This window comes from Tiliqua scincoides, chromosome 5 (genome assembly GCF_035046505.1).
Source record: "Tiliqua scincoides isolate rTilSci1 chromosome 5, rTilSci1.hap2, whole genome shotgun sequence".
NCBI lineage: Eukaryota > Metazoa > Chordata > Lepidosauria > Squamata > Scincidae > Tiliqua > Tiliqua scincoides.
The window spans coordinates 97,448,337-97,464,837 of record NC_089825.1 but is presented as its reverse complement, the minus strand read 5'-3'; the positions used below and the strand labels follow the sequence as shown (position 1 = coordinate 97,464,837).

Genomic DNA, 16,501 nt, shown 5'->3' with positions numbered 1-16,501 from the left:
TAGGGTGTCACCCACCCCCCACTCCCCCGAGGACATCTCATTGACCTGTTTTGAGTTAAGGCAGTGGTTCTCAAACTTTTACCACTGAGACCCACTTTTTAGAATGGCAATCTGTCCAGGACCCACCAGAAGTGATGTCATGACTGGAAGGGACATCATCAAGCAAAATAAAATAAATAATTAAAAAATAAATTAAAGAAAACAAATAATTAAATAAGGGGAAGCCAGCCCTGTTTTTTCAAGTGAATTTTATCTGTAGCCTGACTGCTATAACACCCCCCCCCCCAAACAGTGAGATTTCCAGCCCTCCCCAGTGCCCCTCTTCGGTTCAGTGTAAGTTTTCGTATTTCAAGCATATCACTATCAGGACCCACCCGGCTTTACAAGTCTGAAAACAAAGAAAAAATGACCTTACCAGCTCAAGCCTCTGTTCTATTCTTTGGGGGGGAGGGCTGCCTTCTGGAGCATTTGTTGAGCTCCACTTTCATCGGATTGGGACCATGTAGCTAGCCTTGAATTCCCCTTTGCCTGACTTGACCAGCAGCCGAGGCACCGTTGCTTACTTGCGAGTAAACATGACATGTGGTTTCTGTTCGCTCTGCATAGGGCTCAATACATTCATCTGCTTGGAGGGAGGGACTTCCTTCTTAGGTGTTTTTGGGGGGCTGCTTTCATTGGATAGCAACCATTCTGGTATCTCTGGCTTCCTCTCAGTCTGCCCTTTCGAAAGGACTAAGGCACATTCACCTACTCATGAGTAAACATGCAATATGGCTCAATTTCACTTTCCATAGGGCTCCATGCATTTTTGGGTTTCCTGTTTTTTGGCCATAACATTTGATGGAAAGGAGATACCCTACCCCATTTTTTTCCACTGCATTCAGCTAGAAATTTGGCATCCAATGGTATGTAGCATGATGGGGTTATTCCTAACCTCTGCAATGTTAGCAATGTTGGGTTTGTCCCTTGCCCGACCCCTGCCTTACCTGGCTGCAGGCCAGGGGCAGAACTGCCTAGCCATAGAGCCACCACTGCCTCTCCAGCTGACCAGGCAAGACTCAGCTGGGTGGGAGAGATTGCCCCCCAGAGCTCACCTGACCAGCGCATTGAGCAGAGCAGGGTTACCATTAACCACCAAAGAGGAGGGCAGCAGGCTAGGGTCAGGGCCCCTTTAAGCCTAGAGAGGGAGGGAGGGGAGGAGCCGAGGGTGTGGCTGGGGAGGATAAAAGCAGGGAAGCCTGTGATGACAGGCAGTTCTGGAGCGGGAAGGCAGGAGTCCCTTCCGGAACAGCAAGGGCCTTGGGTCCTGCTTCCAGGGAGGATGATAAGGGTGTTGTGAACCCCCTCCCCCTTCTTTGGTCTGAGGCTTCCCCTGCAAGGAACCCCAGGGAGGTGGACACCCCACCCAGGGGACCCAAGAGGCCATCCAGCTGACCCTTGGCACCCTGCCGGGTGATCCCAAGAGACCCCCCTTTTGGGGCACCTCTCACAGGTCATATGAGGTGTCATTCCCCAAGGCTGGTACTTGGGGTGGACCACTCCTCTGCTGCTCACTAGCTACACCGCTGCTAACAAGCAGACTTTCTGAGTTGTCAAGAGCATTTTGTGGACTTTAAAAGACTCCAGTCCCAAGTTTTTGGGCAAAGAAGTCAGCTGTGGCTCTTTGGACAAACCGGAGCTGCTGCCGGGTGTGTGTGTGTGTGTATGTATGTATGTATGTTGGAGTTCTCATTTGATACTCCCCTGGTATCCCCATCCCATCTGTAAAAAAGGTGGGAGGGGGTGGAACAAACTGCGTGAGAGTGGGGACAGAAGCGGTGTGAGGCAGGAGGGTCACATGCAGCAGCTGGCAGGTTTACCAGTATGACCCACTCCTTTGCATCTTGACTCAGAAGTAGTTCCACTGTGGCCAGTCATTCACTGAGCCTGCTGAAACCATGCCATTTTTTCTGGATGACTAAGAACCACCACTAGCCTTGGCCAACACCTTCTTCCCACACTTGTTAGGGAAAAAAACCATCCAATGATTATCAGTTCCTTCAGAGATGCTCCCACCTCCCCCCTTCTCAGTGCAAAAACCAAACATTAACCCTTCCCTGTCTCCTGGCTGGAATTTCCCTGCTGCTTGCCCTGTCTGAAGGATGGCCCCATAATGTCTTTCATGCCTCAGAAAAAGTAAGCCAGCACACCCAGACAGAGACAGACTCATGTCTGCATGTGTGGAGACTCATTTCCGAGTCAGTGACCTGTATTCGAGACAGTGCAAGAGTATATAATATACAACACTAAGGGCAGAATCCTAACCAGGTCTACTCAGTCCTATTTTGTTCAATGGGGCTGACTTTCAGGAAAGTGTGGTTAGGATTACAGCCTTAATTCATAGCATGGGATGGCTGCTTTGCCTTCTTTTTTATTTTTATATAAGTCACTGGTTCCCAACCTATAGTCTGGAGATCACAGGTGGTCCGTGAGACCCTGAGAATTGGTCCGCAACATCACAACAACAAAAAATTATTTTGATCACTTCCATTTTCTTGCTGAGCCACTTATTTATTATTTATAAATAATAATTTTCTAATAAACCCTTTACCCCCATACCCGCAAATAAAGAGACCAGACCTAGGCTTCAATGATAATGGGCCACTTTATTCAGTCTTAACTGCAGCAGGGCAATAACAATAACATACAAGCGTGTGGGGCAATATGGGGGAAACGGTCCTAGCCATCTGCCTTCCCCTGCGAACTCATTGGGCTCGAGGCCCCAGCTCTCAATAGCCAGCCTAGGCCTTTCAATGCCACCCCCAAAGGGGGCAAGGCAGCCGGACTTCAGACCAGTAGACACAGCCTCACCAGCCTGACAGTACAGGTAAGGGGCTCGCTTGCCTGCCTCCTAGAGCTGGTCACACATCATAGGAGCGGTTCAGACTCACCCCTCCCCCTGCTGCCTTGGACGGACACCAAGCCAGATGCCTACCTACCCAGCTCCGCATGTATCCTGCCACAGGGGAGCACAGCCTGGTGCTTGTCCTCCCCGCTCCCCACAAGGATGAAATCCTTCAAGCCCTGCTGCAGGTCGGATAAAAACAAGTCATTGCCGACTGGTGACAGGTGCACCCCATCGCTGTGGAACAGGGCAGGCTGCCTGAACCCGATAGCAGGGTGTTGGATCACTGCCCCGCCCTGCTCAACTACTACCCTCCCCAGGTAAGTGTTCACTCTTTTCCTGGTGACGTCTATTCTGTGGACGCTCCGCGCCCTGCACCAAACACGCCAGGGGAGGAGATTGGACCAAAGGATAGCAATCCCCGGGAACCAACTTCTAAGCAATGAGAACTCCTTATGGGCCTGGAGCCTCAATGACATTGAAGTCTTCTGGCCCAGATCTTTCTCCCCTGAGTGTACCATGATTACCTGGGGAGGGGGATGCCATGCCAGATAATTAAGCAGCAATGGCATGAACTGTTCCCAGCGCATGCCCCTTCTGGCAGCCCAGGTGACACTGACCAGGCCTCCCAGTCCCAACTGGGAGCCAAAGCTGTCGGCCAACGCCCTCTTCCAAGCCCAAAAGAGAATTGAGCGACCGCAGATCAGGACGCTCATGGGAGTCGACCAACAAAGACCTGCAACAGAAAAAGTAACATAAGCCACTAACACTGGAACGCAAGAAGATGCCATTAGGCAACACAACCAGGGACTCCAACCCCCTCCCTCCATATTAACACCAAGGCTGGCGATGCCAGTCAACATGCCCCCCCAACCACTGGGGGAGCCCGACAAACTCAGGCCCTGCAACCGGCGGGCCTCAGCGAATGTAATATTGAAAGGCACCCGAGTGCCATTGCCCGATCCTCTGGATAGCTCCTGCACGGAAGCCGAACCTGGCTGCCGTCAATGCAGCACCGACTCTAAAGGAATGCAGGCCGAACTGCCCGGCTGCCATTCCAAGCCTCTGCAAAGTGGCATTAAAAACCACCCTGAACTCATACACTGTCAGGGGGAGGAATTCTGATGCCGAAAAAATGGCCCGTCCCTCCGGGGCGCCACACGGCGGTAGTCCACAACCGCCTGAACCGGGCAGATATCCACATCGGCAGCTCTTTTCAGGTGGTCCCACTGGCCCTTACCTCGCTGGTCGGTCTTAGAACACCTTAAAAACAGAAACACGGTTAACACCCAACTGACAATCGCCCCATCGCAAGGTCCTGTCCCCGGGGGCGACTTTAGAAACGGATAATACCTCGCTCCAAATGCAGAATGCTGTTCCTGTCACGGGTTGATCCCCAGTCCTGACAGGTAATTTGCTGGCTGTACAGTAACAGGCCTGAAGCCTTGGCCAGACCAGGACTGCACAGCATCCTGGGAGCTTCATGCTGATGCAATATCAGGTGATATTGCATCAGGTGATTTCATGTGAGTGTGTGTGTGTGTGGCAGCAACAGCACAGTCAGCATGACTGCACAGTATTCCCAATGCTGTGATTGGCTGCAGGAAGTATAAATGTCCAGCAGAGGCAAGCAAGTGTGTGGGAGAAGCAGAGTATTGTGAGCCGGAGGCTACGTTGGTTGGAGAGTGGATCGTGTACCATTTGTACTACTTGGTCTTTGTAAATATCTGTACATTAGTAAAGGAGGAGTGTGGTGGAGAACTTCTGCCTCTGAGTCTTCCTTGTCGCCGGGGGTGATAGTGCTTCGGCCTTGAGGTACAGAAACAACAACAGCTGTGCAGCTGTCTGCCGTGCCAAGCCGTCAGCAGAGCTCCAGCAGCAGAGTGGAGCTGTCCCGGAGCGGCTTGAGCACAACGCAGCTCGCATCAGTTCCAGAACCACCATTCAGAGCGCGATACCAAAGTCTTTCGAGGCTGAAGGTTGCCAACAGTATAACTTGGGTGTGAACTAAAATGCAGAATTATTCTTGGACATAATTGGATATAAATATAATTCTCATTAGATTTGAAAGAGCTTTGTTTTCTCTGCACCAGCTTTGAAAGAGCTTTGTTTTCTTTCCTTTAGTTTCTCTCTCTGTCAACTGGACTGTTATTTGCAAGAGGTATGGAAGGAATGCGGATGGCAGAGTAGTAATGACGCAGTGGAAGTAAGGAGAATAATACATTGTGGACATCTAGTGAACTAGAGAGAAATTGCAAAATGGATTCTGTTCCAGAAACGTGGCTACAGAAAATCTGGATTAATATGGAGAGATTGCTTGTTATGGAGCGACAACAGCTGAGTTGGTCCTCGCAGATTGAAGCCAGTCTGGAGACTCTTTCCCAACAGATAGATATGTACAAGGAACAATTGGAAGATGCGAAGAAACAAGCAGAAGATAAACAAGGGAGTGAAAAAGCAGACAAGGAGGAAAATCAACAGGATGATCAACAGGATGAAGAAGAGGCGCTGATGGAGATCAATAAAGATACAATGGACAGAGTAACAGGAGTGCACAAATTTGTTGGAACAAGAAGGAGAAAATATATCCGAGTTCACTGAAAGAATGAACACACCCTATATAAGAAAGCGTGGATCTATCAGATTCTGTTATAGAGATAAATTATTAAAGATATTACGGGAGAAAAATAAAAAGAAAGAAAGAAAAAGAACCCTGAGGGGTAATCTGAGGGTTAAAGAAAATTGGAAAATTTATTCAGTTAATATTTATTAGCCCAAATTTATTTGAAGAAAAAAAAAAGAATACGTAAGAAATTGATAAATATGATTTAGAATGTATTAAAAAAAAATGGGAAAAATATTTAAAAAATATAGCTGGAAATGTAAACGTGTGGAGTTTATGCTTGGTAGAAAGTGAATATTTAGAAAATATAGTCTAGGGCAGGGGTGCTCAATAGGTGGATGGCGATCTACCGGTAGATCGCAAGGCAAAATGAGTAGATCGCGGAGTGCCGACCCCCCCCTTCAGGTGCCTCTGGGAGGAAACGCCGGGAGTAAGGCCCATTGTACTCAATGGGGCTTACTCCCAGGTAAGTGTGGCTAGGATTGCAGCCTCACAGCCTAATCCTAGGCATGTCTACTCAGGAGTAAGTCCTGTTATAATCAGTGGGGCTCAAGGTACACCAACATACATTGTACACATAAATGTTATATGTTATGATGGCGCGGACATTGTAAAAAAAACTCTGGTAGATCTCCGGGCCTTGCTGGGTTTCAAAGTAGCTCTCGAGCCAAAAAAGTGTGAGCACCCCTGGTCTAGGGCATTAGGGAAAGTTTATTGTATATTATATAAATAAATGGATCAATCAATAAGAGGTAGAAATAGATGAAGAAGAAAATTAGGAGATATAGTATGATTAATTAGTAATGGTATATGGTATTTAGTGCTCCTAAATGTATGTTATATGTTTGTATGTCTGTGTGTGTTAATTATAAATAAATAAACAAATGAATGAATGAATGAATGAATGAATGAATGAATGAAAAAGAGCTGGAAGATCCAGGTTCAAATCCCTGCTAAGTCATGAAGCTTCCTTGGTGACCTTGGGCCAGTCACTACCTCTCAGCTTCATCTACCTCAGAGTACATCTACATCATGAGGACAAAAGAAAGAAGGAAATATTCCACCATGAGATCCTTGGAGGAAGGGCAGTATAAATATGTGAAAAATAAATAAATAATACATATCTATCCCTCCGGCTACACAGCAGCAGTAGGCCAAAAACCCCTTAATCTGGGGGAGATTTTGATCAGCAACCTGTTACTCGAATCTGAAGCAACAATTCCGGTCTGCATTGTGTCAAGCTAGGGTCTCTACGGTACATAAAATTCTGGATTCTTGGAAGGCTCCCAAATCACATTCTAGCTGGGTAGTTATCATATAACTTGTTCTACATTGCTTCTCTTCAGTTGTACAGCTTGCTTGCCATAGTGATAATGAGGAAATGAAATATGGCTCACACTATCAATCCTTGACTCCCTTCCTTGCAATTCAGAACAAGGAAGACATATACATAGTTACAAAATATCATCTTTAGCATGTAGAATTTTTCTTCTTCAAAACAACATTTTTTGTGTTCATTTTGGGCCGCAATAATATAATGAACAATTTAGGGGAAAAAATGCAACCCAGTAACCCAGCAGTGGAGGCCAAAATGGAGAAAATCTCCACAGCCACCATGTACTTCCCCTTGGTGCTCAGATAGGTTGGAACAAAGGAGACCCAGACACTGCAAAAGACCAACATGCTGAAGGTGATAAACTTGGCCTCATTGAAAGTGTCAGGCAGTTTCCTGGCCAGGAAAGCCACAGTGAAGCTGACACTGGCCTGAAAGCCCATGTAGCCCAGGACAAGGTAAAATATGGTGTCTGAACCCTCATTACATTCCACTATGATCTGCCCAGGTAGTGAGAACATATCAAGATCTGGGAAAGGAGGAGAAGTACTGAGCCAGCTGGTACATATTCCAAGTTGAATTAGGGAGCAAAAAAAGATAACACAATGCGACAGTTTTTTCCCCACCCATTTCCTCATCTTGTTCCTTGGGTTGGTGGCCATGAATGCCAGAACCACGGTGATGGTTTTGGCCAAAACACAAGACAGTGCAAGAGAAAAGGCATTTCCAAAAGCAGCTTGTCGGAGGAGGCAGGTCATCCTGCCGGGTCGTCCGACGAACATGAAGGAGCAAAGGAAACAGAGCAAGAGGGAGATCAGGAGAAGGTAGGTCAGATCCCGATTGTTGGCCCTGACGATGGGAGTGTCTTGATATTTCATAAAGATTCCAAGCACCAAAGCAGTGAGCAGAGAAAAAGAAACTGTGGTGGAAACCAAACTTATGCCCAAAGTTTCATTATAGGCTAGAAAAGTGATGTCTTTTGGGGTGCATTGAGTTTGATGCTGGTTTGGATGCTGGTCCTCTGGGCATTCTTCACACTGATCCATATCTGGAAGAAGGAGAAATGTTCAGTGCACTGAAAGAGTGTGGAACATCTAACCCTCTAGCAGACTAATCCTATTAAAAATGCTCACTGGAGGAGCTTATGTTCTGCTGGTAGAGGTTGCAGAATCCATGCAAAAGTTCTGGCACATGGCAGGCATGCAGAACGAGGCTGCCAGCACAGTTGCTGGTGGCAAAGACACGATCTGCTGGCACCAAGCAAGGCTGTGCAGAGAGAGAAGTGTTATCTTCTCTGGAACTGAAGTTGTTATTTGTTGCAGCTGCCATGCTGGCTGCCATTTGATATTTTTTTTAAGATACCCAGATACACTGAGAGCCATCGTGGTTTTGGAAGAACTGATATCTTCCTCCAACAGTACCCTGGGAAAGCATGTCATCCAGGATATAGTGGGATATTAAAAATGGCAATCACAAGGCAGTTTTGCAGAGAGCAAAGAACACAAAATGACAAATAGGGAGTCATGAAAAGAACGGAGAGAAATGGAAAAATAACTAAATGTATGGAGGCTTATGGCCCACCCTATCTAGGGATCTTGCACTGGATGAAGGGCTGCTGGCACGCTGGCGGCTGCACCCAATGCACCATCCTGGGGTGGGGGGAGGCCAAGCAAGACTGGTGGGAAGGTAAAATACTTAGCAGGTTGTTGCCCACCACATGATCCCTGGTGGGACTTCTCAGATCTGTGCCAGCCTTGTTGGTGGCATAAATAGGAAACTGTTGCATAGGGAAACAGTTGGGTGTGTGTCCACTACGACTCACCCAGTCCTACCCCAATATCTACCCTTCTGTCTCAGTCCTGTCAACAGCCAGTCTGTACCACCCTGCTAACGATCTGCGGCTTTCCCCCTGCTGCACAAGCATCTATGCTGCAGCCACCGGCAGAAGGGCTGCCAGGGTGGCAGGGCTGACATGGTTCTGGAGGTTAGGAATGGGCTGTAAATTAATGAAAACAAATGCAGAAAGCATAATATGTACCTCATATGAAACAGAAAAGGGCTGGAATTGGCAAAAGGGAAACATTTTTATTTTTCTCCACATAGTCCATCTTTGAGAACGCTTGGATAGCATCTGTGGAATCACATACCTGTTTGATTAGAAATGGTCCCCTCTGGGCACTGAAAACAATCATAGCAGCAAGACGGGTCCACTTCACGAACCTTTTTGTGATAGCCAGGCTGGCATCTCTCAGTGCAGATAGAATGGGGCAACGTCTACCCAGAGATAACAGAGTATGAGATTTAAATGGCTGTGATTTAGGCCCCAATCCTAACCAACTTTCCAGCACTGGCATTGCTGCGCCAATGGGACATGTGCTGCATACTGCAGTTGGGTGGCACTCATGGAGGTCTCCTCATAGTAAGGGAAAATTTGTTCCCTTACCTCGGAGCTGCATTTCCCTTACCTAAGTGCTGGAAAATGGGTTGGGATTGCACACTAATGTATTGATTCTTTTTTTTTGCTACCTGTAATTTTATTCATATTTTATTTTATTCTAACATTTGCGCAGTAATGAATGTGAAATACAATAAAGTCAAATATTTACTGGCTTTCCCTTTGGAAACAACCCTCCATCCAATCACAGTGTTAATAACATGACCATTCCATATACTATGACTATGTTAAATCCATAATTAATATATTATTATGGATTTAGGGATATGATACTTCACAGATACTGGCTTCCTAGCAGAACCTAGAATTTTCGCATCAAGGTATGTTCCTTAGTTTTTCTTTTTTCTTTTTTTTCCTTTGAGAAATCTGAAAGATATCCAGTGAATTCCTGAAACTGACTCAATTACTATTGGAATTTCATTTCAATATTCTTTCCCTGCAAATAGGTGTAGGTGTAGTCTTGCTACCAGCTGAGGAAAGGCAAGATGAAGATGACAAACTTCTAGGCTGTATCATAATGTGGGATTCAATTGGGATGCATACATACTCTCACAATAGTGCATCACCAATAGTGCACAGCAGGAGAATTCCCGTGGGTATCAGAATTCCAGGATCACCCAACGCTGACATTCTTTACTTGAAAGCAGTATCCATTCTCAGGAAATCATAGGGGTAAGTGAATCACCTATTGGGTTCTAGTATTTTTTCCAGTATTGTGGGGGAGGGAGGCTACACCTGCCTAGCTGAAGGAGAGACAATTTAAAGATCATTGTTGTTCAGCTGGCCATAAACAATGAGGGACATGAGTTAAGTGAACAATCAGGACCCTTTAGTATCAGCTAATAGACAAATATGTTTCTCTTTGAAAACTTCTTTGATTCAGCGGGATTGGCCTAGGCTAGAAACCCTTGGAGAGTCTTCTATTCTTCAGCACCAAAGGACACTCAGGACCTCTGCTGAAGAGAGGATTTGCTCCAACGCCAGGGTAGGTGGAATGATGAGAGCAAATCCCAATTACTGTCACTGAGACTTGTTGAGCTCAGCCTCAACTTGAGCGGTATGGATGGCAAGAAGACATTCTGCATCTCAGCAAACCCAAAAATATTCCTGCATGAAGTTCAGGTGTTTGAATTATGTTAGCTAAACAGCTCTTGTTGTTCAATGTCAAGAATTCTTTCTTTGATGATTCTGTAAGCAGCATCACAACCAATCATGCCTAGCTCTGCAGTGTCCAGCCCTATTGACTTGAGTTTGGTTAGAAGATCAGTGATCTCTAATGGCAGGACTGAATCCGACAGTAATTGGAGCATTAGACCAGAGGAGGTAGGGTTAAATAAAATCCTAAACCAAAATTTCAGTAATCTTAGCCAAGCAGTCGTCTTTAGCCGAATTAACCCCACCTCGAGACACAGAACCGAGTAGGGAACGCACCTGGGTAAACCCAAAATCTTCCGCAGAAAGGAGGCTTGAATGCGTTCTAATGGTTAGTTAATAGCCTTATACCAGATGGGAGAGCCATAAAGGACCAGGGAAAGAATCTTTCCCTTAAACGCCTCCAGAGTGGCTGGAACATAACCATTGCCACAGGTAAAAAAGAAACGGGAAATAGCTGAGGACGCCAGTTTGGATGCGTTCTGCACTGCCTTACGATGAAAAGCCCAAGTGAGCCTGTAATGGAAGTTGACAACAAGAGCTGTTTAGTGCCGTCAGAACCACATGCTCTCCACTCTATCTCCATGTTCCAATCAGTTTTGGGAAACCGGCCTCCTTCTTTTATCACCTGGAGTGCCCACAGGCTCGGAGAGCATTCACACTTGCAAGATGTAATGCTTTTCCATCAGCTGTGTTATCGGGCAGGTTCAGTGGTATTCCCTACTCGGAGAGGAAATGCAAGTGTGGTAGGGATTGTATTGAGACCATAACACATACCCTTTTCTACTGCCCACTTCATGACGTCTCACGCAAGAAATATCTAGGCCCTTTGCTAACTAGGATGCAGGGCTGGGAGGACTCAATCATGCTTCAGTCTCTCCTTTCCACACCTGACTCTGAGACCCTTGATAGGGTCACTGCCTTTTTATCTGGGGTAATTGCCAGGCAGAGCTCTGGAACTCTGGGCAGTATGTGAGGAAAAGACTGATGTCTTTGTATATTTTTGTTTTGTTTTGTTCTTTCTCTGTATTTTATGCCAATAAAGGTCTTACTGATACTGAAACTATGTTAGCTAATTATGTTGGAGATGTTTGTTGTTCTAGGTTTATTGAACCCATCAGAGCATTCTGGCAATGTATTATTGGATCAGGATGTAAACACGGTCACCTGCTATGTGTCAGAATTATGGAGGTTATCATAACTGCTCTAAATATGTGAGATATATATTTGTAGGTTTAATGCAAAAGGAGTTAGAAAGGAAACAGCCAAGTCCTAAACCTGAACATATGGAAAGCCAACCTGATTGTATTTTCTGGGCCATGTAATGTCACCTTCTTTAATCGTAAATGTTTGGCCCGAGGAAGCCTGTGAACCCATCGTTCCAACTCTTCTTTGGACGAATGATTTATTTGGGAAAACCACCCAGTTCACAATGTCGTATCCATTGGAGAGTTCCATGTGTTCGTTGAAGAAGACCTCGTCCCCAGCACTGTTGTTGAACCGGAGTGTTCTCAAGAATGGATGGAGCTATAGAGGAAGAGGAAACCTCAAGATTAAGAAAACAGGACACAGGTTTGCTGGAATATAGGGATTTTCACATAGAAAACTGTAACTCCCCCTTCCCCTTCTCACATTATGAAAGGCACGACTATAGGAATTGGAAATCTTTGAATATTGTTTGAGGAAAGCATTTGTTTCTTCTGACAAATGTTCTTTTTGGGAAGAGTAATGCAGCAGAGTTCTGGGAGGATTGATAGTGTAACTTGCTAATATGGTCATGGAGAATATTTAACCATGGAGAGTGATAATATAACCTCAGGATTGACAAAATAGGACACAGATTGCACAGGGCATCCCCAGAGATGTGTTTAGCATAGGGACAGGGGGGCATTGGTAGGAGGGCATTTTGAATGCAGGGGTGTTTTGGGATGGGGGAGGATGGAAGGGGCTGGGACAGGCCTGGGAGGACTGGGAATGGCAGAGGCCTCCCACACTGTATCCTAAATTCCGTCTTGAAGAAGACCTCATCCCCAGCACTGTTGTTGAACCGGAGTATTCTCAAAAACGAATGGAGCTGTAGAGAAAGAGAAAAGCTCAAGACTGACAAAACAGTTCACAGGTTTGCAGGGATGTAGGGATTTCCACTGAAAAAATTGTAAACTCTCTCTCTCTCTCTCTCTCTCTCTCTCTCTCTCTCTCTCTCTCTCTCTCTCTCTCTCTCCTTAATGGCATTATTATAGGCATTGGAAGTTTCTGAATATCATTTAGGTAGACTTTTCTCACAATGGCATTTCTGATGTAATGAAACTGCACATTCTGTGAGCGAGTCATGATCCCTGTTGAAGCTTTTATAGCACCTGCCCCGTCCCTGTTTCCTGGATTTGGAATGTCGGAACCCTAGCATGTGAAACTGTGTGAATAGTCTCTCCATGGGGAAAGCTTTCATTTCTTCTAGCAGGCAGGGCAGGAAAAACAGTTATCAGCACCAGCAGTTCTGCCAATATCCTATCCATCTATCTGGGATCACTCAGACTTGCACCAGCAAAATTGCTGATGGAGGTATGAGTCATCCCACCAGGACAGCAGAGGCTTAGCCCAGGGCAAAGGAAGAACTATTCCTTACCTGGAGGGGATCACAGTGACCCCCCCCCCCAAAGGATGCAGTACATGGTGCAGTTGCTGGTCTGAAAGCCTATCCGAACATCATGGGGGGATGGAAAAACAATCCTGATAGATAAGATGAGGGGACCCCCTGGTGTTTGAGAAGGAATGGGGATGAAACCTACAGAAAAGAATTAGCATGTTTTGTTTCGTGTTCTGCTTCATGCAGTAACCATCCCCTTACAACAGTACTGAAAGAAAAAGGTCTTACCTTCTATCAGGCTCTTGATAACAAGACTAATAGACATAGAAAGGCAAGAGATTTTGGCTGCAGCACAAAAAAAATGTTCACCCCTAAATTTCCATCTTAACAATTCCTTTGGTCTACAACCAAAATACCTGTCCTTCTTAGAGTGCCCCTTTGAAAGGAGGGCTTTTACATTAGCCGGATGCAATGTGTGGCCTTCTAATGACCTACTTGGTAGGTTTAGAAATGCCCCAAAGGAAGAACGATTTTGCAATTGTGGCCTCAGAGAGGTAGACTCTCTTCCACACATTGTTCTGCATTGTGCTTTTAATCAGGTGCTCAGAGACGAGTATCTCCCCTCATTATCAGGAAACAAAAAAAGTCTCTTCTTTACAACTTTTGCTGGCAGGTGAATTTGAATCTGTGACCCTTCCAGTTGCTAAATTTCTACATTTGAGCAACTTGAAGCGGGCTAAGTTGCTGGTTCTAAGCAACTTGGAGTAACTGTGTAAGCAAACTGGTGTGTTTTAACTCTTATTTCCTATCTCTCTTTTAATATATACCTTCATACATGACTGTTTGGAGATATTAGTTGTAAAACTATATGCCTAATAAAGGTTTGTTGTATGTTGTATGTTGAAAAAGGTCTTACATTACCTCCCAGGGCTGTGTCATCTGAAGCCCCAATTTGAGTCCTCGTACCCTTGTCATGTGCCTGGATGAGTACCTAGCATGTAAAGCATGTGCCAAGGCAGAGACTGCATTGTAGATACTGTAGCTCTCAGCAGACATCCTCATTTCAAACTGTGTCCCCGGAAGATTCTCCAGCTTTTCGACCCCTGTACAGTTCTTGAGATTCAGCCTAGACTCCAAGGGATTTGGGATTGATGTTAAGCACCCAAATGCCAAAGACCAGAATTGTTGGAGAAAAATATAATTTTGGTGGTTGTAAGGGTTAAATGTCTGGAGAAAGGTGGAAAATCCTGGCACCTCATTTTTGTGGACTGCTATGGATAAAGAACCATGGAAGTGTCTGATATATGAAGCATTTTGATAAGGTGTTGAGGTAAAATCCCAGTGGCCTGCTGTGATCCAAACCTTCTCCATGGATTTGGTTGCCGGTGGTTCATATGTATTTAGCAGCACTTTTAGACGTAGCATATATAGTGTGTTCCCATATGTAACAATCACATTGGCTTTTGTTGCATTAAGAGCGACCAGAATGTTTTGTGTAGCGAATATGCTTTTCTTGTTTTCCATATCTATAGTAACAAATGGCACCCTTTCTGCAAAGGCAATACAAATCCCATTCTTACTGAACATAGTTGTCAACCTTTCCCCAAAATCTTCTCCACTGTCATCATGTGAAAAAATGAGGCCAATCCAAGTCCACCCAAAATATTTGATCAAATGCACAATCTCTTCATATTTAGAGGCTTCATTTGGAACCATTTGGTATAAAGTAGGGAACTGAGTTCTGTCCTTCAGTACTGAGTGAAGAGGTCCATAACTGAGCTAAGGAGTAAGAAGAGGGAGATTTTTTAAAAGCCAGGCTAAATGGCAGTTTGGGCACCGAATCCACTCACTATGTGAAAGCACTTAGAGTGGAGGGTCATTTCTCATTTCTTCTCTGAAGACAGATGCATGAAGAATCATAGGGAGATGTGAAAGGAAATGTCATCTGCCGTGTTCCTTTTTAAATTCTCTCTTCTGATCTCTTTGCTTAGCTCATAATTTTCAATATTGGTTTGGAGTAGGAGAACCAGAAAGAATAGCTGCAGGTCCCAGTTGACCCATGGCGGCTGCTGGGACTCACTCTGGGGCAATGGAAAAATTTTCCTAATGTGGAAGGCACCACTGGCTCAGGCGGTACCATTCATTACTGGTCATTTAGCAGTGGTGACTGTTTGGGGGATGATCAGGGACAGTACAGGTAGGGATCTGGGTTGGGATCGAGCTGTGCCAGGGGCATTTGGGGAGCATGAGAGGGAAGATCATGGTGGCATTTGCCTACGCTGTTATCCTCCTTTCCTAGCCTGGACCTCCCCTGAGGAGTTTCCTCAGGCTTATGTCAGCAAAAGAGCTGGCTTAGATCTAAGGAGTCCCTCTAGAGACTGGGCAGGCTACAAAGAAAAAAGTAAAAAGAAAATTTACTGACTCCTCCTGGGCTGTCTTGTTCCACTCCAGCTGCATGATCTGAGCTGGCGGGGGATAGGGTTGGACTCCAAGTGTGGTACAATAGAGAGAGTTTGTTGTCTGCATAGCAAATGTGTAAATGAGATCCCCAATTCCCTTGTACCACCCCCTACCTGTGGGATCTTGTATAGTCCTAAGACCGTGGCCATTCGGAAGGAAGTGTATGACTGCAGACCTCCAACAACTGCAGCCATCTTATATTTTTCTCCACACCCGAAATTAGGGAAGTTTTTATTGCGTTCAGATAGCAGGGAAAGGGTGATATCATATATTATCTTTTGGCAGAGGTCATCATAGATTCGGAAGCCAAGAGTGGCATTGGGTAACAGGTTTGGATTCTTGTTGATCTCATCAATGGCAAAAATGAAGGCCAAGGAATGCTGGTTGTTCTTTTTCATAAAACTACAAAACAAAGTGAGTTTTTATTTTATTTTTTTAAATTTTGTATGCATTCATTTTCATTCATTGCACTCCAGCCTTTTAGTGGCTTGGAGTTAGCACCATGTTCCAAGCCTGCTAAAAATGTAAAACAAAAATTATAATAACCAATTCTACACTTAGCATGACAAATATTACTGACTTCTACCATCCAGAGGTGTTTGGAGTAAGATCTGTGCAGTAAGATCAGCCCTGTAGTCCCATTCAGATTTGCAAGTTGTCCAGGGCTGCTTTTTTAAAAAAGTCAGATTTCAGAGAACTACAGACAGTGCAAGGTTATGGGGAGCCCTCAAAGACATTATGCTTCATGGTGCTACTGTTTCTGCACAGAGTTTGATTTGAAGAGAATTGATTTAACCGCAACTGCGACTTGGTAATCCTGACAAAAACACTGGAAATCATGGTTGCATACTGTTGTAGATGAGCAACTATAAAACATTGTGTGCCCCATTCAAAAGCACTGACAGCAGAATAATTGAGGAGTATCCCTAATGCTGATTAATCATTTCATACATGGTTTGCAGTAGGCTCCTTTTCACAGCAATAAATGTCAGAGTTCACAGTCCTGAAGT

The 16,501-nt window shown here is 45.2% G+C and overlaps 1 protein-coding gene across 1 annotated transcript; it reads right to left on the bottom strand.

Moving 5' to 3' along the window:
* Window positions 1-6,977: 6,977 nt before the first annotated feature.
* Window positions 6,978-15,685, bottom strand: LOC136652479 (vomeronasal type-2 receptor 26-like). Its single transcript, XM_066629420.1, has 4 exons — window positions 15,605-15,685; window positions 11,870-11,974; window positions 8,988-9,114; window positions 6,978-7,888 (listed from the first exon to the last, which is right to left on the bottom strand). The coding sequence occupies exons 1-4, from the start codon at window positions 15,683-15,685 to the stop codon at window positions 6,978-6,980; spliced, it is 1,224 nt and encodes a 407-aa protein (XP_066485517.1).
* Window positions 15,686-16,501: the final 816 nt, after the last annotated feature.